This window comes from Phascolarctos cinereus, unplaced genomic scaffold, assembly GCF_003287225.1.
Source record: "Phascolarctos cinereus isolate Bilbo 61053 unplaced genomic scaffold, phaCin_HiC Scaffold_2;HRSCAF=192, whole genome shotgun sequence".
Taxonomy (NCBI): domain Eukaryota; kingdom Metazoa; phylum Chordata; class Mammalia; order Diprotodontia; family Phascolarctidae; genus Phascolarctos; species Phascolarctos cinereus.
The window spans coordinates 92899795-92923268 of record NW_027555625.1 but is presented as its reverse complement, the minus strand read 5'-3'; the positions used below and the strand labels follow the sequence as shown (position 1 = coordinate 92923268).

The window sequence follows — 23474 nt, the reverse complement described above, 5'->3', positions numbered from 1 at the left end:
GAAGAAGAAAGGTAGAGTGCTTTTTCCTGATATTTTCTCTTTATTTCCTTTGTCAAAATGTATCATCATTACATTTGAAAAGTTTTCTGATAATAGTTAATTTGTGGTATAAATTTGGCCAAAATATTTTGCTGAATACCTGCTAAGTGATGTCAGAAGATGAATGTGTCTTTTTTTTGTTTGCTATCATTAAGAAAAGGATAAAAAGAGTCTAATAAAAGGGGCAGCTAGGTGGCGCAGTGGATAGAGCACCGGCCCTGGATTTAGGAGGACCTGAGTTCAAATCCAGCCTCAGACACATATCACTTACGAGCTGTGTGACCCTGGGCAAGTCACTCAACCCCATTGCCTAGGCCCCCCCCCCCAGGAAAGAGTCTAATAAATAAAATGTAATAATTGGACACTGTGTTTTTATTATTCACTGGTGAAATGATTTTTCTCTGAATGTCTTCTCAATATGTCCTAAACTGGTGCCTGGTGATATTGATTTGTATGTCAGATTAAAATACTCCCTAGTTAGGTAGGTACCTTAGTAGTAGAAGATCAAGCAATAAGTGACAGATTCTTAATGTGTCTTAAGTTCTTAACCTAATTATTTTTAATATTATAGTGCTGTAATGAAGTTAGATTCAGGAGATGAATTTGAATTTTTTAATGTTTTCACCCTAGTGACAGAGCCAAAAAAAATATTCTGCAACCAGAATTTTATTTTTTAATGTTTTGGAGGTTTTTCTGTCAGTATTAACTGCATGTATCACCAAAAATATACATCCCTGCAGAAAAGACCCATAGGAATGCAAAAAGAAGGACATGGGCAAAGACAGTTAGATATGCTATTAATTTTACGGGAGGTTTAATCTCATTTAATAAGGAATTTTGAAGGGTTTTCTTGAAAAAATGAAACAGAACAGAAAATTGGGGTTACATCGTAACTTTGTGGGAAAGTAACTGGAGCACTGAACCTCAGTTTCCTCTGTAAAATGGACATAGCAGGCCCTGTTGTTATGAGTACCAAAATATACAAAGCGTTTTGCAGACCTTAAAGCATTATGTAAAAATGACATCATGGTCTTATGATGGATCCTCTTCCAGTCTGAGAAGAAAACAAAAAGAAATCATTTGATGAGTGAAATTGTTTTTTAAGTAAAAGTCAGATTCCATTCTTTGAATAGTTACTTTATTTAACTTAAGTTTGGCTTTATGCTTGTATACATAGATTTGCATACAGGCAACGCTGGTAGCCGTAATACATCTGTATTATGTTTGACTCACTAGTAAACTGTGCCACGTGGTACTGGGGCGTAACATACTATAGTAGGAGGGGGGGAAAGCACTGACATGGAGCTTGGAGATTACACTGGGGTAGAAGGCCTGATTCAAACTTAGTTGTACCACCTTACCAGTCACCTTGGGTAAATTGACCTGAGCCTCATTTTCCTCATCTGTAAAATGGCAGTAATTTTGTTTGTAATACCTATGTTCTAGAGTTATTGTGAATGTCAAATGATGTAAAGCACTTTATAACCAAAGCAATATGTGTGTGTGTGTGTGTGTGTGTGTGAATGAATTATTGTTACTTCAGTATTTACAATGATTGGCTCTCCATCTACCCGTGCAAGATTGCAAATCATCAGCTATCAGAAGGGCTGTCATGTGAAGGAGGAGTGATTAGATGTGTTCTGTTTGGCTCCAGAGGAGAGAGAATCAGGAACAGTGTACGGAAGTTGCAAAGAAGCAAATTCAGGCTTGACATCAGGAAAACCTTGCTAACAACTAGAGCCATCCCAAAGTGGAAGGGGCTGCTCTGAGGGACGTCAGGCTAACCCTCCTTGGAGGTCCTGAGGCACAGGCTGGGCCACCACTTGTCAAGTTTTAACAGTGAGAACTCTTTATCTGGAGTCCCCTCCAGCTCTCAGATTTTAGGGTTATTTGATGCATTCATACAATACTAAACAGTCTCCGTATCAGACTTTTATCTGAAATGTTGAATGTGAAGATTATTTCCCAGTGTGTAGCTGTCATTTTTATTCAGTATGTATTATTTTCAGTGGTGTGAAAGCCATATATATATATATATATATATATATATATATATTCACACACACACACACACACACACACACACACACACATATATATTCACACACACACACACACACACATATACACACACACACACACACACGTATGTATGTATGCACATAAAACTTGTCTATTTATGCCATATTTGCTCCAAGCAAATGATTGGGTAAGAATTTTTCCACTATTTATGGTTGTGAAAAAGGTAACTTGATTCCCCTCAAATTTTTTTTAATAATGTGATTTTAAACATTTAGGTCATTGATTTGCTTGGAATTTATTTTGATTTATGTTATAGGAAATTTATGATTGGAAAAAGAAGTGGACTGGTCATATAGTAAGAGTGAGAGGCTAACAGATGGGTCAGTTCAAATGCTACACTGGTGCCCGTGAAATGTCAGAAGTCTAGGGGGAGCCTTTTAATATGTTGGGTGGATCTTCCTTGGAAGATCTTTGAGACAATGTGGGCAAGAATTATATAAGATGAAGTGTGGATAGGTTATGATGTGCATCAAAAGAGGAAGTACCCAGATCATTAAGATCACAGACTAACTGAAGTACAGAAGTATAAGTATGGTGTAAAATTCTGGCCTGTTTGCATGCATGCATGCGTGTGTGTGTGTGTGTGTGTGTGTGTGTGTGTGTTTGTTTTTTGGGTTTTTTTGCCAAACTGCTATCCAGTTTTCCCCAGCAGTTAGAACGGGACATTAGAAAAGAGCTATCTTTGCCATTATCATTTGTAATCATCTTTGGGGCGTAGGAATATATTCTAAAATAAAATACTTTGGAATTTGGTGAATATTATAAAGTATTGCAGTGATGTATCCTTGGTTCTGAGTTATTTAGCATTTTTATGATTTGTATGATGGCATAAATGACGTGCTTGTCAAATTTTAAGATGACTTGAAGTTAGGAAGGGTAATAGGACATAGGACAGGATCTAAAAGGATCTTGATAGACTAGAACCAGGGGTGGGGAACCTGTGGCCCTCTAGGTCCTCAAGTGTGGCCCTTTGACTGAATCCAAACTTCACAAAACAAATCCCCTTAATAAAAGAATTTGTTTTGTAAAACTTGAACTCTTTCAGAAGACCACATGTGGCCTCAAAGTCACAGGTTCCCCACCCCTGGACTTGGATAATGGGTTGAATTTAACAAGATGACTTTTTTCCTGTGGCCTGGATCTATGATATTGTTAGACTAGGGAATTCCCCACGTGGAAATCTCTTTAGTGATGCAGATTAGCAATTTACAGTCTTAGAATTGGCTGGAAGCCTAGAATGTTACCTGACTTGCCCTTGGTCATATAACCATTGTGTCAGAAGAAGGACTTGAATCTGGATCTCTTGTCTTGAAGACTAGTGTCTGTCTACCATGTCATATCACAGCATCTCCCTAAGATTAGTCTTTATAACAATAATTTATGATGTTATACACTTGGGTTAAAAAAACACTTAGCTTCATATGTATAGGAGAAATGAAGCATGGCTAAACGACAGTTTAGGTGTGAAAATGATCTGGAGCTCTTAGTGGATTATTAGCTAAAACTGAATCAGTAGTATGACCTGGCAGCTACAATAGCTAATGCTGTGGGAGACTGCATTGTGTCCAGAACCAAGGAGGAATCATCCTGTTGTGCTGCTCCTCCTCGGACCCCATCTCAAATATTATGTTCACTTGTGAGTAACACATTTTAGAAAGGACACAGACAATCTGGAACATACCGAGGGAGGAAATCTAGGATGGTCAGGAGACTGGAGACCAGACCATGTCATAAAAGACGTGAGGGACTGGAGATATTCAGTCTGGAGAGAAGACTTTGGGCTGGGGGATGGAAGAGGAGAGGGAGAAGATGATATTATAGCTTCTCTCATTTGAAGGGCTGTGACATGGAAGAGGGACTTAATTCTGCTAAGACCCAGAAGCCAAGACCATGAGTAGAAGTTATAGAGTGGCTGATCTTGGCTTGATGTAAGAAGTGTTGTGACAATTACAGCTATTGTGAACTTGAGTGGGCTGTCTTTGGAGGCAGTGGATACCCTTTACCACATTTCTGATCAACCGTATGGATAACCTCAGATGGCCCCCAGTCAATTGTCAAGTCTTGTCAGTTTTACTTCCATTATATCTTTCATATCTTCCACTGTCTATTCACTTACATAGCTACCACCCTGGTTTAGTCTTCTAATCATCTCCCTGGAGTCTTGTAATAATTTGCTAATCCTGTCCTCCCAGTCACCCAGGCTAGTAAATTTAGTCACTCTAAACTCTTCTCTCTTACTCCCCATATCCAATCAGTTCCCAAGTCCTTTCAATTCTGCCTACATAATATCCCTCTTATCTGGGTCTTTTTCTCCATTTACATGGTCACTACCCTAATTAAGATACTTTATCACCTCTCACCTCAGCTGTTGAGATAGCCTCCTTACTGGTCTTCCTGCTTCTGGGCTCTACTGTCCAGTCAGTCCTTCCTCCACAGAGCTGCCAAAATAATCTTTCCAAAGTATAGATCAGGCCATGTTATTCCCCTAATCAAAGAGAATTTTTGGCTCTATTTCTTCCAGTATAAAATACAAATTCCTTAGTTTGTCATTTAAAGCCCTCTGCATTCTGTCTCTAACCTGCCTTTCCTGTCTTGTTCATAACTTGTTCCCTTCCCACTCAGTGTGCAGCCACCAGTTCTTTGAATTTGCTATATGTCATCTTCTCCTTGGTAAAAATGTAAAGCGTAATTTTTTGACAATTTAAATATTTGGAAAACACTGTTTTGTTACAATTAGAATGGTGCACAAATCAAATGTTTCTTGGGGCATGTACTATAAGTATGGTATTATGTTAGGCCTGTATTTTATATATAACTTTTAACGTTTAATAGCACACAATAGCATCTAATTTTTAAAAAAGTTTTGTGGGGGCAGCTAGGTGGTGCAGTGGATGGAGCACTGGCCCTGAAGTTAGGAGGACCTGAGTTCAAATCCAGCCTCAGACCAGACACTTGACACTTACTAGCTGTGTGACCCTGGGCAAGTCACTTAACCCCAATTGCCTAAAAGAAAAGAAACAAAAAAAAAGTGTTGTGGGGATGGCATTGTGCCAACTTTAATATGAAAGAACTTTTTTTCCTCTTAAATTTGTTACTTTTTTTTTTTTGCAGAATCTTGTGAGACTTATCTTTAAAATTCAAGGCTTTTTTTGGGTAACTTTCAAGACATGGATCAGGGCATCATGTATGATAGAAACTAGAGGGAAGAAATGACATTTTAGTTGAATGAAAGTGATCAACAGGTTAAAAGATATGAATATTTGTACCCCTAGGTTCTTGGAACCTTCACAAAATTAAAGACGTTTGGGACATATTTAATGATTACATTTTTTGGTGTAAAACAAGTCATGTAAATCCTATTAATTATGTGTAGTGCTTGGGGCAGCTAGGTGGCGCAGTGGATAGAGCACCGGCCCTGAAGTCAGGAGGACCTGAGTTCAAATCCAGCCTCAGACCAAACACTTGACACTTACTAGCTGTGTGACCCTGGGCAAGTCACTTAACCCCAATTGCCTAAAAAGCAAAAAAAAAAAATTTATGTGTAGTGCTCTTCTATATCACATTTCTGTAGTAATTAAAAAACAGGTGTCTGTCATTTAACTAGGAAAAAATTGTCTTTCTACACGTAGCTAAGTCAGCAGCTAGGTGGTACAGTCATTAGAGTGCTAGGCCTGGAGTCAGGAAGACCTGAATTCAAATCCAGCCTGATACTAGCTGGGTGACCCTGAGCAAGTCACTTAACCCTATCTGCCTCGGTTTCCTCATTTGTAAAGTGAGCTGGAGAAGGAATGGCAAATCACCTCAGTGTCTTTGCCAAGAAAACATCAATGGGGTCACGAAGAGGCGGGCACGAGTGAAAAGAGTGAACAGTTTGTAGCTAAAGAGCCCAAACTGTACTTGCTTATAGAACTGTTGCAGAAAAAACCTCCAAATCTTGGGCATTTTAGAAAGATCTATCAAAAGTTGTTAAAAAAATAAAGCATTTGGGGAATAAGGAGTAACCTTCAACTATTTGGAAAAGAAAAATCCCATGTGAAACAGCATTTTCCCCCCCAGATGGGATAAATAAAGTTTAACTTATTTATTTGAACATTTTATTGAATTGAGAGAGCCAGGGGGCAAGCAGGAAGATTTGAGTTCAGATCTGTACTCAGACGAGTATTAGCAGGCGACCCTGAGCAAGTTACTTAACCTTTCTGGGCCTCAATTTCTTCATATGTAAAATGAGGGTATTGTGGTGAGGTTCAAATGAAATAACATATAAGGTGCTTTCTGAGCCTTAAAGCTCTTTATAAATGCCAGCAAAATAAATACTATTGTCCCTATTTTTAGTCATTTTCATTTGTAGAAATTACATTTTTTTTTTCTGGACAGGACCTGTGATTTCATTGGTTTGGTAAACTCTCAGTGAGGAAACAACTACCAATGAAGATCAATCCTTACTCTGTAACTTACAAATTAGACAATAGCCTGAGGCTATACAAGAGAAGTGCCTTGCCTAGCTTCACACAGTAATTAATATTTGTTAAGCATAGATTTTTTCCCCCAAAACTTAGACAAAGAGCAAAATTTAAGTGCTAGATAGTACAAAATATTTTTATGTAAATCAAAATCAGGGTCATGACATAACATTATTAAAAATTTATATTGGCTGTATTCAAGGATTAGCATCAGTTTTATGGACTTGGTTTGATATGTTTTAAGTAAAATGTTTTCTTTTACACACTGAGACTTCTGGAGCACCCTGCAACATAGCTGTTTTTCTGGTTTAAATATATCTTGTACTAAAATAAATTCCCCCTTTTACTGGATATATTTACTAGGAAATTAAATGGTGTGTGGACTTCAGTGGTGGCTGTGACTAAATAACAATCATGTTGATACACTAACAATTTTATTTTGATGTAACCATGGCTACTAGCATTGTCTGGCTTATTACTACTCCATTTGATTAAAGTCCTAGTTAAGGAAGGCAAGGTCTTGGGCTGCATCCCTGTAAGATTTATTTAATTTTACTTTCTTCCCCATGACTAAGGACTGACTCTTACTTCTTACCCCTAATCAGCATCTCTCATATTTATACCCTTTCTTTACACATTTGTTACATGATTCTATGTACACATAAAGTTCTTGAATGTTTGAATGTTACTAGAGAAACTTTGTCCATGAGTGTATGCATAAATCATTGTCTTCAGAGCCTAATGGAGTGCCTGAGATACATTAGCTTATAAATGTTTGTAAAATTGAATATAGCTGTACCACCAGAAAAAGATAAGGTTGATCTATACTTTAATCTTTTCGTTCCTATATTCAGAAACCTGCCAACTGAAGGGGTATTTCAGTGAATACTGGAAGAACATTAGCATTCATGACCAGCAGAGACTTCATCAGAATTTAAAAGAGGGCCCTTTGGAATGCAAATGCAAAGCTACTTGTATTTGTAACTGACACAATCTACCCTACAAACAGTGAAACACATTAGAAAGTATATTGTGTGGGGCAGCTAAGTGGCAGTGGATAAAACCCTGGAGTCAGGAGGACCTGAATTCAAATTTGACCTCAGATTCTTTTGACACTTGCTAGCTGTGTGACCCTGGGCAAGTCACTTAACCCCATTGCCTAGCCAAAAAAAAAAAAAAAAGTACGTTGTGAGACCTTAAAGCTTCAGGCATTTCCCTTTGATAAGCTATAGTTCTAAGACCCAATGGATAAATTAAGTAGATGACTAGTTCCAACTTTGGGTCTATCTTATCTGAAGGTAGTAGTTTTCAGTGTCCTCAGTGCTTTCATTTACATATTATATGCCACTTCCCCCTATAACACATAACATGAATGAGAGCAACTTGGAAACAACATCAGTAATTTTCCTTATTTTTGAGTGTGGAAAATATATACTAATTGTCAGAACTTCTAATTTTACTTAAGCTTTTAAATTAAACAGAGTAAACTTAGTTTAACCCCATTACTAGCATAATATGTATGTTTTCATCTTTAATGAAGCTAACTCACATCTATTAATTGCTGATTTCAAAAAGAGTATTTGTGTTTCTGTCACTTTTATAACATAGGAATAAACAATAAGAGCAAGGCATTGGAAGTCTGGCTTCGCCTACATATCTGTTAATGGCTAATTGTCTGATTCTCAGTGCAACCTTCCTAAGCTCCTGAGAGTTCACTCTCTTTAGTTTTTATTCCCAGGATACATGATGTGAAGAATAATATTTATTAAATGTGGTTGCATGTATAGGGCAAAGGGACAACCCTTCTGGTGTTTTTTAGGTCATGGGCATGACATTATTTTAAAATATGTTGCATTGGCAGCTGCCTATTCATTTTATTCTAATTTTGATCTCTGTCATCATAGAGTTAGACATCTAAACATTTACATATTTGTAGATTGGAGATTGTAACATATTTTCACTTTAAGTATAATTCTTTCATTTCAAATTCAAATATGCCACATACGTTTGTCTTTAAAAGAATACAGAAAATAGAATGTGAGACATAAGAAATTTGCAGACATACTTAAGAATATTTTTACAGTTTGAGTATCAAGTAGCCATCTATATTTTACCTGTCTTTCCCCTGACCAACTCACCCGGAGGTTATTCATAAGCTGGCATATGTAGCTATGTGGTGAAATATATGCAAAAAGCAAATGATGACATTTTAAAATTGGTAATTGCAAATTTTAAAAATCTATAAGGCATGAATAAGAGACCTAGAGGACATGGCAAAATTTTCATCCAAAAATATGGGTAACTGAATTAGAAAGCTAATAATACCCAGTAACTGTCACCTACATTATTTGTATTCCTAAATTGATTTTTAAAATCTTAAAGCACAAAATATGTTTTAGTTCAGACATCAAGTGTTGGTAAAATTAGGCAAAAAGACTGTACAAAATCTTAAGTCCTTGTTACGTTAACATTATTTTATAAATACTGGAAATGATTCCATTTTCTGGACTCTTAACTGATAATTGTGTGCCCATAAATGTTATTTTAATTCTTACTTAAATGCTTACTTGGAATCTTTTTTCTTAATGATTTAGAACTGAAATCTTCAGAACTGTCAGATCACAGAGTTAGTATGATTTTAGAATGTATACATAAGAGATTTTTTGACATTTTTCAGAATGATTTTTGGCAATCATTTTGATTCATATTAAAAAAGATACCTGCAAAGTTTTTTATTATGGAACATGTTTTATGATTACTGTAATTAAGATTTTGAAACCTGTTTTTTCTCCTTTACTTTTGCTCTTATGATTAAATTCTTAAATGCTTTTATTTATAAGTAAAAAATCAGTATTGCATGCTGACAGACTAGATACTTTGAGAACCAAATGATCTCCTTGTGAGTTTTGATGAATTGTTTTAAGAAAACACAAGTAACTTGATTTTAATGAAAAATAATACACAACTTATCTTTAAAATAGCAAATATGGGGAAAAGGTTACTTCCTAGAATAAACAAAGTTTTTAAAAATTTCATTTAGTGTAGTTAACTGTTCTCTTTGAATAGCAGCTTTAAAAATTGCTGGGCTTCATACTAAAATTTTATTTTATAAATTTTTGCTGGATTTTATACTAAAATCCAATACTGGATTTTGACATTTCTTTCAAAAATTCATTAGAATACCTTGGCCAGTAGCATTATTTTGTTTTCTACTTGTCTGAAGAGATGTGCCTTTTATTTGGTAATTTTAAAAAATAATTCCTTGGACCAAATGCCTTCTCCAAATCCAAATTAGTTATTCTAAACTAATGCCTAGCTGTGTTATTCTGATAAATTTAGTCTGATCTTTTAAGGATGAAATTGTGTCTCCCTTCATTTAACCTAACAGAATTAAATTCTAAGCTAAATATTGAATTCTGTTCAATTCAGCATTTGTTAAACACCTGTATAAAACTTGAATATTTTAGGTGCAACTAGTAAGATCTTTTAAACCAGGATATCAGTTACTCTCTAGGTATGGATTTGCTGAAACATATTTCCTCTGTTGTTTAAAAGCAGCAAGGTGGAGCAGTTGGGCCTGGAGTCAGGAAGACCTGACCTTGAATCCAGCCTCAGATGCTGACCTACCTGTGTGATGCTGGGCAGTTCACATAACCTCTGTTTGCCTCAGTTTCCTCAACTTTAAAGTAGAGATACAACACCTACCTTGAAGGGTTGCGAGGATCAAATCAGATATTTGTAAAGTGTTTTTTTTAATTTTTAATTTTTTTGCTTTTAGGCAATTGGGGTTAAGTGACTTGCCCAGGGTCACACAGCTAGCAAGTGTCAGGTGTTTGGTCTGAGGCCAGATTTGAACTCAGGTCCTCCTGACTTCAGGGCTGGTGCTCTTTCCACTGCGCCACCTAGCTGCCCCTGTGAGGTGTTTAGAACAGTGACTGACATGTAGTAGGTGCCATACAAGGACTTATTCCCTTTGCATTTCTATTAGTAATGTAATAAGGGCAATGTGATACATCTATAAGGTCTTTCTATGAGACGAAAGACATCAAAAAGGAAAAAATACAACAGTGAAACAGGAAGAAAATGATATGAAAGGCAAGTCATACAACTAAGGGAAGGGCTCATAGAAACTATGAACACATAAATACATATTTAAATATGTACATATCTATATGAATACACACAGAATGGTGGGGTTTTTTTTAAGATTGTTTTAGCAAAAGTTTGGACATGTCTTTTATGCAGGACTTTATTCCTCTATTCTGTTTTAGAGAACAAAAGACTAGTTGGCCATCCCAGGTTGTGACAGTAGAGTTGTATCTGATAGACCATGAATCCCTCGAAAGTAAGGATCGTTTGATTGTTTTGTATTTGTGTTATTATCCCTAGCACCCAGCACAGTGCTTGACAGGTAGTAGTCTCTTAATAAATGCTTGTTAATTGATTGTCCCACCTGGGGGTCAGTTATAGCAAGAGAGCAAAACTGTCCTTGGAAATCATCTATTCCAACCACTTTATTTCACAGGTGAAGAAACAGTGCCTATACAGATAGGAAGTAGCAGGGCTAGGATTTGAATCACGGTCCAGACTTCAAATCCTTTTTCCACTAAACCACGATGCCAGTACAGTGTTACTGTTAGGTGATTTGCCCAAAGGCATACAACTTGTGTCTTCTGGCTCCAAATCCATCTCTTTGCATTATACCATCATGCCTCTTGAGCAAAAAAACATAAACTTTTTTTTGTAGTACCTTCCTCTCACTCATTACTCTGTTTATTTTGTATTTTGCTTGTATAAATATCTGTCTCTATGTATATGTTTCTTTTGATCAAATGTAAGTATACTGAAGGCAGCAGTTTCACTTTTGTGTTTATATCTTCTGTGCCTAGCACATAATAGGCAAATAATGCTTGTTGAGTCTATCATGTTAAATCAAGACTCTTTAAGACAGAAAAACAGAAGGTACCCTTTGTATAAAATATCGTCATTGCTATCAAAACCATGGAAATAAGACATTAAGTAGAAGTAACATTTGAAGAAAAGATGGTATTTGTCATATTGGCATTTCTTAGTTTTTAATGGAGAGCATTAATAGAAATCTTGAGTGGGAGTGGCCAGTTAATAGCAATCTTTCACAAAGTCTGGGGCTTATGGCAATGTTCCATTTGCCATTGATCTCCTTTGCTACAAATCAACTGCCTTTTACTGTTTCTTGTTTTAGGTTAAATTCTACTACTATAAAAATGATGTAAGATGAAGTCTTGCTTAACAAACATATTCCCATACCATAGTCTTGGCCCATTTATTTCAAACACTATTTAATTTAATAAAATCATAATGTAATAGAAAGAAAAATAACCTGTTAAGTTGGAATATGGCCTCTCTTGGGACGGTAAAGTAAGCCTAAGCAGTCGTAATGTATGCCTGATCTGGGATGGCTTTAGGACATGCCCCAGAAGCTAGGCGTTTTCTTTCCTCCATATCAGGGAGGGAGTAGTTTTAATTGCTGGTGGCAAGGCAACAGTATTTTGCTAAATCTATGACATAATTTTGAAAAGCAGTATTTCAGAATCATAATTGTGATGATTCTAAACAAGTCATTTAAAAATAGAATTTTGGGGTTTTTTGGTTATTTGACCACAAGTTTGAAAAAATTTCAGCTATTTATAGATAATACAATGAATGTTAGACAAATGTCAGCAGAGGAGCATAGGCCTGAAATTAGATAGGGATTTACAAAGAGTAGATTCATTTACCCAAATTGGAATTTGACTGGGCAGCTAAAAGGAAGATCTACCAAGCCTTTGAAAATATTTTTGTATTTTAATAGACTACAAGTGGTCTGAACTTGTTGACTACAAGTGGTTTGGACTTTCTGACCATATTAGGTAGATAAAAGGAAAAGTGAAAATAAAGGGAAGAAAGAAAACTAATACAAGTTCTCCTTAATAGAAAAAAATTTGTTATTTAGTTTTAAATACAGGCTACTACTATACAGGATAAGAAGTTTGATGCTTTGCACACATCCTAAACTCTGCATATTCATTTATTTGTCATCTAGGAGGAGTTAATATGGGACCAAAAAAATATTCACTTAGGAAAAACAGAACTGTTATTTTGTATTTAAGTTTAATAATGTTACTGCACATAGAAGCACTGTTTTGAAACAAAGGTTACTAAAATACTCTATGATAAAGCTTCATTCAGGCTAGTGCCTGAACCTGGAATTTTTGAAAGCTTAACCTACTCTGGGCTGAGGTTCACTTTGCTGTAAAAGGTAAAAGATAATGCACTAAGCAGAGAATATAAAACAATTTCAGAGAGAAAAAAATATTTTTAAAGACTTCACCACATTTTGTGCAAAAAATACTAATTATAAGTTTATTATTCATTAAAACAGGATTTATATTAAGCAATAAAAGAACAATTTAAGTTATTTGGATTTACTTCCTGCATTTGTATAATCAAACTTAATTCCTTTGAAAATGTAATTTCAGAGTGGTCTTCCAGGTTAGCTCATATTACTATAATATGGTTTTATTTTATTTCCAAGGAACTGCCTTCATTGTCTTTAAAAAAAAAATCCTCAAGCCTTGGAGTTTTACTCAGGCCATTTCCAGTGACCTAATATTAACGACAACAACAAAAAAAAACCCCAAAATCTTTGGTTGAGTTAAAGTAGCATAACTAGGACTTTCCATAAGAAAATGCTTATTTTAAAAGCTTTGAATAGAGGACAAATCACCCCAAATTCATCAAGCTCAAGAATACAACCTAAGGCACCTCAGAATCACAGATGACATTATCATCTTTGCTAAAGCTCTAAAGACCAATAATGAATGAATCATTTGTCTTTGGAATGTGAAGATGAAAGCCTAATGGTCTAAAAATGTTTATGAAGCAACCAAGGTACAATTAGAATCTTTAGAATTTTAGAGTTGGAAGGAGCTCATTTTATAGGTGAGGAAAATAAGCCCTAAAGAGGTGAGGTGACCTGCATAAGGTTATGGCAGAGCTGCAGTAAGAACTTGGGTCTCCTGCCTCCTCAGCCAGGAGAGGTTACATGTATTTGAATTTGCACTGTTATGTAAAATATGGCAGTTGATTTTAGCCCGATGGAACTATGCAGTGCAAATTCAAATAATGCAGGTACTTCAGGGATTCATTGTTCTAAATCTGACCTGTCTTCATAGAAATTCTAAGCTTTGAAGTTTATCATCTAATAAGCTTGGATATTCTAAATAAGCTCAGCTAGGTTTCTGAAGATTCCATTTACTCCATAAAAAAAAAATCTGTCCATGGTTATGATCTAAAAGCAACAGTCTGCCAAATCTAACTGAAAATGGTAAGTGGTCACTGTTCTTGTTCTAGATGATAGGTTCATAAGACTTTAGAGCTAGACCATAGAGATCATCTCTTCAATCTCCTTCACTTTACAGGTGAGGAAATTAGTGCCCAGAGAGGCTGAAGGATTTGCCCATGGTCACCCAGGAAAATATGGGGAAATAGCCAATATTCAGACTTGGGCCTTCTGACTCCAAAGTCATCATTTCTCCAACAACTTAGATGATACAAAAATAATTTTTTTACTGGGCAAAATAATCCTGTAAAGTGGTGTAGTGAAAAGATCACTGGATTTGGAACAGCTAGGTTCAAGTCCCAACTCTTAACACTTCCTACTTGTGTGAATGTTGAGAGGTAGGATCTTATTTTAGGAATCACTTAACCCATCTGAGCAGTTTCCCTCATCTGTAAAATGGGGATAATACACTTTGCTTCACAGGCTTGTTGTAAGGAAAACACTTTATAAACTGAGAAGCATGATGTAAATATTTATTATTATGCAGAAGCCTTTGTATTAAAAAAAGAACATTTCCTATAGGCTTAACATACAGTGAGCCATTATATTATTAATTTAATGACAGCACATTTAAGTACTGAAACATTTTTCAAGTGGGAACATCTAGTGTTCCATTACCCAGAAATATGCAGTCTTGTGGTTAACTAATCAGCTTATGCCTAGAATCTTATAGAAATCAAACTGAATATAATAGAAAGCATGATTTGGGCTATAAACACTAGGAGATATTCTACAATACTCTTAGCTACTTGAATCAGATGAGTTATCCTGACATTGAAATATAGAAAGGGATAGTTAACATTTTACAGTCAAGGGGGGAAAAATGGTGGTAGGGTAGTCTTAGGTTAAATTTGCCTGACTATATGTTTATATAAGAAGTGCAGTCAAGAAGGTGATTTGAGCACATACTGTATATTTAGACAAAGTAATGAGGGTATGTAGTGGTGTATATATTCAATAAATACTTGATAAAAATGAAAATTTGCTTTAATTACTGACTACCCTTTGTATAATTGAGCCTTATTTGAATGATTACCTAAGAGTGTTGTTATTCAGTATTAGGCCAGTCTGTCATGGACCCCTAACAAAGAGGTTCCTTTACCAAGAGGACCGTGCTATAAAGACTACTTCAGTATTACCTTAAAGTAGTACCATGGTATGCACTTCAAGGACTAGAAGTTCCAGTATACTGAAATACATACTTACAGATGAATACATTTAAAATAAAACAAACAAAATCCAACTGGTCCTTTTCCTCAAGATTGTGCAACCTATACCAAGAAAATAGGAGAGCTACTACAGGATTGGAGAAAGGCCTATGTCTTCATTTTTTAAAGTTGTGAAGAAAATGGTCTCTGCCAATTATGAGCAGATGTCAGTTCCTGGGAAAGTCCCAGAAAGTAGTGAACTTATAGAAAAAGAAGCATGGTGATGAAAGATCCACATGAACAGGACATGTCAGACTTTACTACATTTCATTTTTGTATGTGATTGCTACTAAAGTATTTGATATCTCATGCTATTCTTGTGGGAGGAAATGGAGGGGAAAAAAACCATGAGCTAGCTGGTAAGTACGTTTAGGTGAATTTGGAATGAGCTGAATGATTGGGAGGGTTCAGAGAGTCATTTTTAATGGTTTGGCATCAGCTTAGGAGGACTCCAGTGGAGTGCTGTGGGGATCTGTGCTTGGTCTTGTGCTGTTTGGTGTTTTTATCATGGATAGAGGCACGGATGATGTGCTCTTTAAATATGCAGATGACTCAGAATTGTGAGGGACAGCTGATACACTGGAGGATAGGATTCTAAAGATCTTGATGGTATAGAATATTAGGCCAAATCCAAAAGGATGAAATTTAGTAAGAATAAATGTAAAGACTAATTTGGATTCAACCAGTCATTTTCATGAGTCCAGAGTGGGAAAGTGGTTACGGCAGAAGTTTGTCTGAAAGCAAATTAAACCATATGTGAACTAGAATCTTCAGTTCTGGGTGCTACAAATTAAGGTAGAAGTTGAGGAGAAGAAAATTTAGGCTTAATGTAAAGAGAAACTAAAAGGGGGAAATGGGATATTTTGGAACATAAGTGATTTCCCCCTCTTACTTGAGCTCTTTGAACAAAAGCCAGAGGGCTACTTATAGGGCATCATTGTGGAGAGAATCCTTTTTCATATATGGTTTGGACTGGTGGCCTTCAAGTCCCTTCCAACTCTGAAATTCTGTGAACCAATAGGCAAATAAAATCAACATTCCTTACTTCTGTCATTGTAAGGCTCAAGAACCTGATTAAAAGACTAGTGTTAAGAGTACAGGAGCTGGAGGTCAAGATCTGGTTTCAAATTCTGGTTCTTCCACTTACCACCTTTGTAATCTTGGGCAAATCCTTTCATCTCTGTGAACCCCAAGTGTTCCCAGCCATTAAAATGAGGGAGGGGGTTGGTCTAGAATCTGTTGGGGGTTCTTAACCTTGTGACCATGAACTTGTTTTTTAAAATATTTTGATAACTATTTCAATAATTGGCTTCCTTTGTATTCTTTTGTGTTTTATGCATATAAAAACATTCTGAGAGGGGGTCATGAAACAAATGAGATGAAGAATCTCTGATCTAGATGATCACTAAGTCCATTTTAGCTCTGTGTATTTATCATCTTATTACCAATTCTGAAATGAAACTTATAGGACATTCAATCTTAGCTCTTTTGGCAGGGAGGGGTTCCCAAAAGGACTTGTTTTGACAGCATCTGTTCTGTAATAAAATTTCATGTAACATGTTTTGATTTTGGGGTCTCTTCCCCTATTTTATATAGTTTAAAGATTTTTCTGTTTGGTGATCACATGTTCCTTCTTATTCATCCAGTGTACACATCCATAGCAACAGGGCAAGAATTTTTTTTTTTATAAAAATGAACTGATTTGAAGATCTGAATTGAGCCCAAGATATACAGCAACGTGGGAAGATATTTAATAAGTCTGACCCAAAACTTAAGTTTTAGCATGTTTCTCATGCAAGTTTTGGGAGCATCAAACTAAATCTACAGTTGGCAGAAGTCCAGATACATCTTAATTGCACATTAACTAAAAACTGTACAGAACTTAGTGTTCGTGATAAATGCAGGTATAATCTTATTACAGTTTTGGCGTTCATTAGGAAAGCATGTTAAGCTTTAAAATAGAAATGTTTAGATTACACAGAACTTGTGCTCAAGTACAAGATAAAACATTTTCCCTCTTGTCTCCCACACTCTCTCCTTAGGTCTGGCCCATCTCCTGTACGCTGGGAGCCACCTGTGGGTACGTGGCTGGTCTTCTCATTTCCCCTGTATGGATTTACAGGAACAGGAAACAGCTCACATACAAGAGCAGATAAGTGGAGCAAAAAGAGAAGGCGTTTCTTTGTGCATATTCCATACAGACTGTGCAGAAATTTATGTGGTCAAAGCAGAAGATTCAAACCTTCTGAAGTATTACTACAGAGCCAAGCAATTCCATTTACAGCATTTTTTATGCAGTTGCAACATGGTGTGGTTGTAGCTTTTTAAACTATGAAACCCCTGAGAGATTGTACCTTCTAGCTGAAATAAAGTATTTGTAATAGATTGTGGCTTCAGATGCTGTTGGCTGCTTCCTGGCCTGTAGATGGCCTTATTCTTAATAAACTTTGCAGATTTCTGAAGGCAGTTTACTTTCTTGACCTCAACTTCTAAACTTTACCTGCAAGAGGTTTATCTGTACCGTTTCCTAGAGTGGGAGAGAAATACATGGTATTCCTGGCCAGTGCAGACCTGTCTCACGTGATTAAACAACAGTTTATGCATCTTGATCCTATTCTTTTTTTCACTGTGTGTTTCTTTGGAGTTAAAATGGCTATGATAGCTTCATCAAAAACCGTCTTCAGGCCCTTCTGTGTTAAAGCTGAGCACTCCACATAGCAGCATGCTCCTATCTGTGGGGGGAAAAGGTCAATAATTAGGCATTTTTAAGTTTTCCAAAGCAAATTAGTATGGATTTTTTGCTTGAAAAAAATGCCCTCTAAAATATTTCATTCCTCTCTTCTGATAAAGATTTTTTTAATATTTGAAAGATACCCTATTTCCATTAATTTCTACTTGACTATTACAAGGAACAGTATAAATTTCCTATTAGTACAAAGGCAGAACCAAAATACTCAGTTTTCTTTTAGGTTTAATCTAGAGGCTACTAAGAATTCTAATAGAAAGGTCTTATATGTGCCACTATTGCCATAATGAGTAATTAATTCTACAAGAAGTTAAGATCATGAATTAGTTACTTTTAAACCAAGCTGCAAGACTGATAATTTTGTTTGAAAAGTTACTGAAACTCTGCAGCTGCTCTACTAATTAGATGAATGTACTGTTTCTTTCACCTTCTAAATGGTTATTTGTCATTTGTCTTAACTAGCGACCAAAAAATTCTTTAAGCATTTTAATTTTCTCTGACTTGTCTGCCCATATTTCTGAGTTGTTAAAAGTTTACTTTTTAGAAGAAAGTATAGGCTGGTATTCATAGGTTCATCTCTGACATTATTTTTACCTTATGCATCTTAATAATAGATTTACCTGAAAAAAGATAGCCAAGAGAATGATCCATTTACCTCTTTTGCTAGTTTTTGTCCTTGTTCCACACATATAGGTTTTTCTTTCATATCATTCAGTCTTGCTAAAGTCTTGGGGTCATCTCGAAGATCAATCTAAAAAGATCGGTAACATACCAAAATTACAAGCCTTTTCAAGGTTAAATAATTCATTCCTACTTATTTCCCACATTCCTAAAGAAAATAGATTAAAAGGGTGTGTTGGTTTTTTTCCCCAAACTATTGTAGTTGCTCATTCCAGCATGACTTTCTCCAAACTGACTATAGAACTTATTCCTACTCCAAAGGTGAAACAATCTGGATTACTTGATAAAACCTTGCAGCCATCTGAGTGACCCAGACAATCTCCCCAACCAACTACAGCAGCTACGGGGAATCTCTTTTTTCTTGGACAGAAACTGAGTTTAAACATGTTTTCTTATGTATTAGGCACTGAGGGGATACAAGATAACAAGATGCCTTTCTTGTCCTTAAGCTCACAATTTGGTAGGGGATATAAAATTATTTTTAGTTATATATGACTATATATAATATATACATATAGCAATATGTTTAAGGAGAGAATGCAATAAATGCTAAAGGAAAGGTCCCAAAGTTCTGGAGGAGTATAAAGGGAATTTGTTTCTGGTGGAGAAATCAAAGGTAATGGCTAGGCTTTGAGTCAGGTAGGAATTCAGCAGGTTGAGTATCAAGGATCCTGACTCATCTAGTTTGGCTTTGGGCAGCAGGAGATGAGGCTAGATTTTTTTGTAACTGAGGCAGTGAGGTGTCATTGGTTTCTGAGCAAGCGACATGATCAAACCTCTGTCAGATGGTTACTCAGGCAAAAGGAAAGCTAAGAACAGAACAGAAAGGGAAGAGATACCTGAGTTCCAATTAATAAGAAGGGTACGTTCGGTGCATATTCCTTTAATTCCGGTACCCACTCCTCCTTCACATTTTGAAAGGAGGCTGGGTTTACGACAGAAAAACATATAAGGAAGACGTCAGTCATAGGATAAGATAAAGGTCGCAGGCGATCATAGTCTTCCTGGGGAAAAAGGAGAAAACTCTGTTGCTTTTAAAGTAAAATATCCAGGAACAGCAGACAAATTGAACGTGTACACATGGCTACTCAAAATACTTTAATTCCATTTTTCACATGTTTGATGAAAAACATTTAGTTGTTTTCAGTCTGTCTGACTCTTTGTGACCCCTCTTGGGGTTTTCTTGGCAAATACAGTCAAAGTGTTTACGATTTCCTTCTCTAGCTCATTTTACAGATGAGGAAAGTGAGGCAAATAAGGTCAAGTGACTTGCCCAGGGTCACACAGCTAGTCTGAGTCTGGATTTCAACTCAGGTCTTCTTGACTGCAGGACCAGCACTATATCCACTGTGCCACCTAGCTACCCTTTGATTACAATATTTTTACTTTATTGGGTGGGGGATGGGGCTGTGTGAGCAGAGGAAAAGTATGATAATATCATTAACAACAAACAACCCTGAGAATAATGGTTACTGAAAGTCATTGCTTATGCTTAAGTTCAAAACTTGGGATCTCCTAGCTCAAGATTCTCTTTACATATTAAGCATATTGTGTACTGTATGGATCAGGCTAATCCTTTTTTAAAAAATAGGTGGACAGAATTATCTTTTTAAGAAAAAAAATCATTAAAACTATATTTTCCCAGACCTATGATTTCATCAGAGCAGGGAGCTCCCAGGCAAGAAACTGTTTGGAACTTATATAGTCTTTGAGAACAGGCTGAGGCACTGGGAAGTGGAGAATCTGGGCCCAAGGTCACAGCCAGGCTGTGTCAGGGGCCTTGCTGATTCCAGAGGCTGGCCCTCTAGCCACTCCTGATACCCCATCCCACTACCATTCGACTTATAGTACTTTGGTAGATCTGAGATTAATGTAACAGGCTGTAGGAGAATCTCTGTCAGTGCCCTCATCTTACATGATTCTTCTCTGTATTTTTGAGTACACTTTTCCATTGAGCATCCACCCTTCCACGAGGCTGTACAGGACTGAGAGCCTATTTGCATTGGTACCTGATTCACAGGTTGCTGTAGCCAAAAAAGTTAACATAAAGTGGCCAGCCTTCTGAATGAGGCTTTCCACTGCTAGCTAGACTAGGTCTTAGATGAAGACAGTTGGTCACCAGGACTCTGCATGAATTTTCTGCAGCTTAGCAGAACCTGCCAATCAATACAGCATTTTTAAAAGCACCTACTGGAGCAGCTAGGTGGCGCAGTGGATAGAGCACCAGCCCTGAAGTCAGGAATCTGCCCTCAGACCAAACACTTGACACTTACTAGCTGTGTGACCCTGGGCAAGTCACTTAACCCCAAATTGCCCTTTTTTTAAAAAAAGCACCTACTATGTGCTGGGCACTGGGGATATAAATCCAAAATATAAAATAATTCCTATTTGTTATTTCATCTTTCCTGTCACCTTCAAAAAAAATTTTATGTAGTTCTGTATTAAAAATGATATGTGTTCAGTTGTTCAGCCGTGTCCAACCATTCATGGGATTTTCTTGGCAAAAATACTGGAGCATTTTGCCATTTTTTTCTCCAGTGGATGAAGGCAAACAGAGTTAAGTGACTTGCCTAGGGTCACAATTAGTAAGCATTGGAGGCTAGATTTAAATTCAAGTCTTCCTGACTCTAGGCCTAGTGCTCTATCCACTGAGCCACCAAGCTGCCTCAAAAATTGTATAGTATATAGCAGTAAGTTCAGGTATGGTTTTATGCTTTTGATCATATGACCTTGAATCCACTATACTTAAGACATGCAATGATAATAACCTGTATGGCAGTTTATAGTTTATAATGTATTTTACATATATCTCTAATTTGATCCCCACAACAACTCTTAGTGGTACAGCTATTATTATATTCATTTTACAGATGATAATAATAATAACTAGCATTTATATAGAACCTTAAGATTCACAAATCACTTATATTTTCTCACGTGATCCTCACAACCACCCTGTGAAGTAGGAGCTATTATTAATCCCATTTTACAGATGAGGAAACTGAAGCTGAGAAAGGTTCAGTGAGTTTCCCACGATCATAGAGCTAATAAATGATGAAACAGAATTAGAATTCAGGTCTTCCTGCCTCTGAGCCCAACACTATTCACTGAACTACCTTGCTGTCTCTAAATGAGTACATTGGCATTGAGAAAGGTTAAGGGTCTTCCGCAAGCTCACACATGTCTTAGAACCTCAGAGCAGAGAAAGGGGACTTAATGATCATCTATTCTAACCAATACCTGAAAAAATAATCCTCTACCACATACCAACAAGTGGCTATCCAACCTTGAATTGAAGACTTTTAGCAAGAGGAACCTATTTCCTTCCATGATTAGCTCTGTTAGGAAGGTTGTCCCTACGAAAGCTGTAAATTAGTGCACGTACTGTCAGTCACAGTGGTTGGTTTTGTTGCAACTTTGTTTTTTACTTCTTTATAAGAGAGGATTTGATGGGGATTTGTATTGTGACGAGTTTAAAAAAATCAAAAACATCAGTAAAACATTAAAAAATATCTGTTTCTGTGATATGCCAGTAATAATCTCTAATACTGCATTACTCAATCTATCACAGAAAATGTGATCTTCACTTATAACTTGATAGTGAACACAATGAAGATGTCTCATAGATTTGGCAAAATTTCAACTAATAATTGGTTTCTCAGGGTTTTATGTGTGGATTACTTGGCTATCCCTGACTCAACATATACAATGGAGAAGAAGGGTTATCTCTGTCTAGGGTTCCTTACAGCTGTGCTATAACCAATCTGGTCTAAATCTGGGAAGCAGGAATTCACATGTTCACACCTTCTGAGGTCTTGTCTATAAATAGATGTTGAGTTTGTGTATTTGAAACTTCATACTTTAATGGATCCCTGATCTCAACAGTGTGGGCAGTCTTTCAGTTAGTATAGATCACAATCCACCCATATGTTATCTTATATGACTTACCTATATCCTTCCAACAAATTATCCCTCGGGGTCCACCTAACTTCTAGGTCTTCTGATGTTCCATGAATACCAGTGCATCTCACAGGCTTTCACTACATGACTGGTCCACCACATTTTCTTATCAAACATCTCTTATATTATAATTTATGCTAGTTTTCGTGTATAATTCATGATCTGTATTATGTTTCAGACTATACATCCACCGTGCATTTCTCAATTGCTATTTCAGTGCTATACAAGAAAATGAAATTTGGAGTCAGAAGACCTGGGTTCAGGTCTCAGCTTTGTCAGTTGTTGCTATTACGTGGCCTTGGCCAAGGCACTTCAATTTGTGCCTGTTTCCTCACCTGTAAAAGAAGGTTCTTAACTAAATGACCCCTAAAGTTCTATGATTCGGTGCTTACACTAACCACTGAGCCCAAAGTGTGCTAAAACCCCCAGATCTTTTTCAGATCAACTGCTGTGTAGCCATGTCTCTCTCATACTAAAGAATTTGTTTTTCTTTTAACCCATCTGCAAATTTGATAAACATGCTGGCTATATCTTTTTCTAAGTCAGATCAAAATATTAAGTAGTTGTTAAGCCAAACTCACTCTTCAAATCCCAAATGTAATGCACTCTCCACTATACCACACTGGCTTTCCAACTCCACATTCACGATAACAAACTTATCTGGCATGCTCATGGAATGACAGACTCTGATTACCTGTCCATATGCGGATTACCAGTTTTCACTGAATTAGGATACAATTTAAAAAAAAAAGTTAAGATGCCTATTGATAAAATAATCGTTGGATCCTGTCTTAATAAAAATGCTGATGAATAAGATGCCAATGCGAATCCTTATTTCATTGTGCTGCTTTTGTAGGGCACATCTGTAATCAGAAGGATTGTTCTGGCATTTGCCACCTGGTAGATGAGGGGAGAGACACAGAAATTCCTCTGTCTTT

At 36.5% G+C, this 23474-nt stretch overlaps 2 protein-coding genes across 2 annotated transcripts in view; one reads left to right on the top strand and one right to left on the bottom strand.

Annotated features, from left to right (window-relative positions):
- The window catches only part of PIGF (phosphatidylinositol glycan anchor biosynthesis class F), a 45032-nt gene extending 27498 nt beyond the window's left edge, over window positions 1–17534 (top strand). Inside the window, exon 6 of the mRNA XM_021001279.2 lies at window positions 17192–17534. Coding sequence (XP_020856938.1) covers window positions 17192–17305 — 114 coding nt within the window. The 3' untranslated portion in view covers window positions 17306–17534. The remainder of the gene's footprint in view (window positions 1–17191) is intronic.
- The window catches only part of RHOQ (ras homolog family member Q), a 46067-nt gene continuing 35527 nt past the window's right edge, over window positions 12935–23474 (bottom strand). Inside the window, exons 3-5 of the mRNA XM_021001281.2 lie at window positions 19416–19580; window positions 18551–18646; window positions 12935–17881 (exon numbers count right to left, since the gene is read on the bottom strand). Of these exons, the coding sequence (XP_020856940.1) occupies window positions 17726–17881; window positions 18551–18646; window positions 19416–19580 (417 nt within the window). The 3' untranslated portion in view covers window positions 12935–17725. The remainder of the gene's footprint in view (window positions 17882–18550; window positions 18647–19415; window positions 19581–23474) is intronic.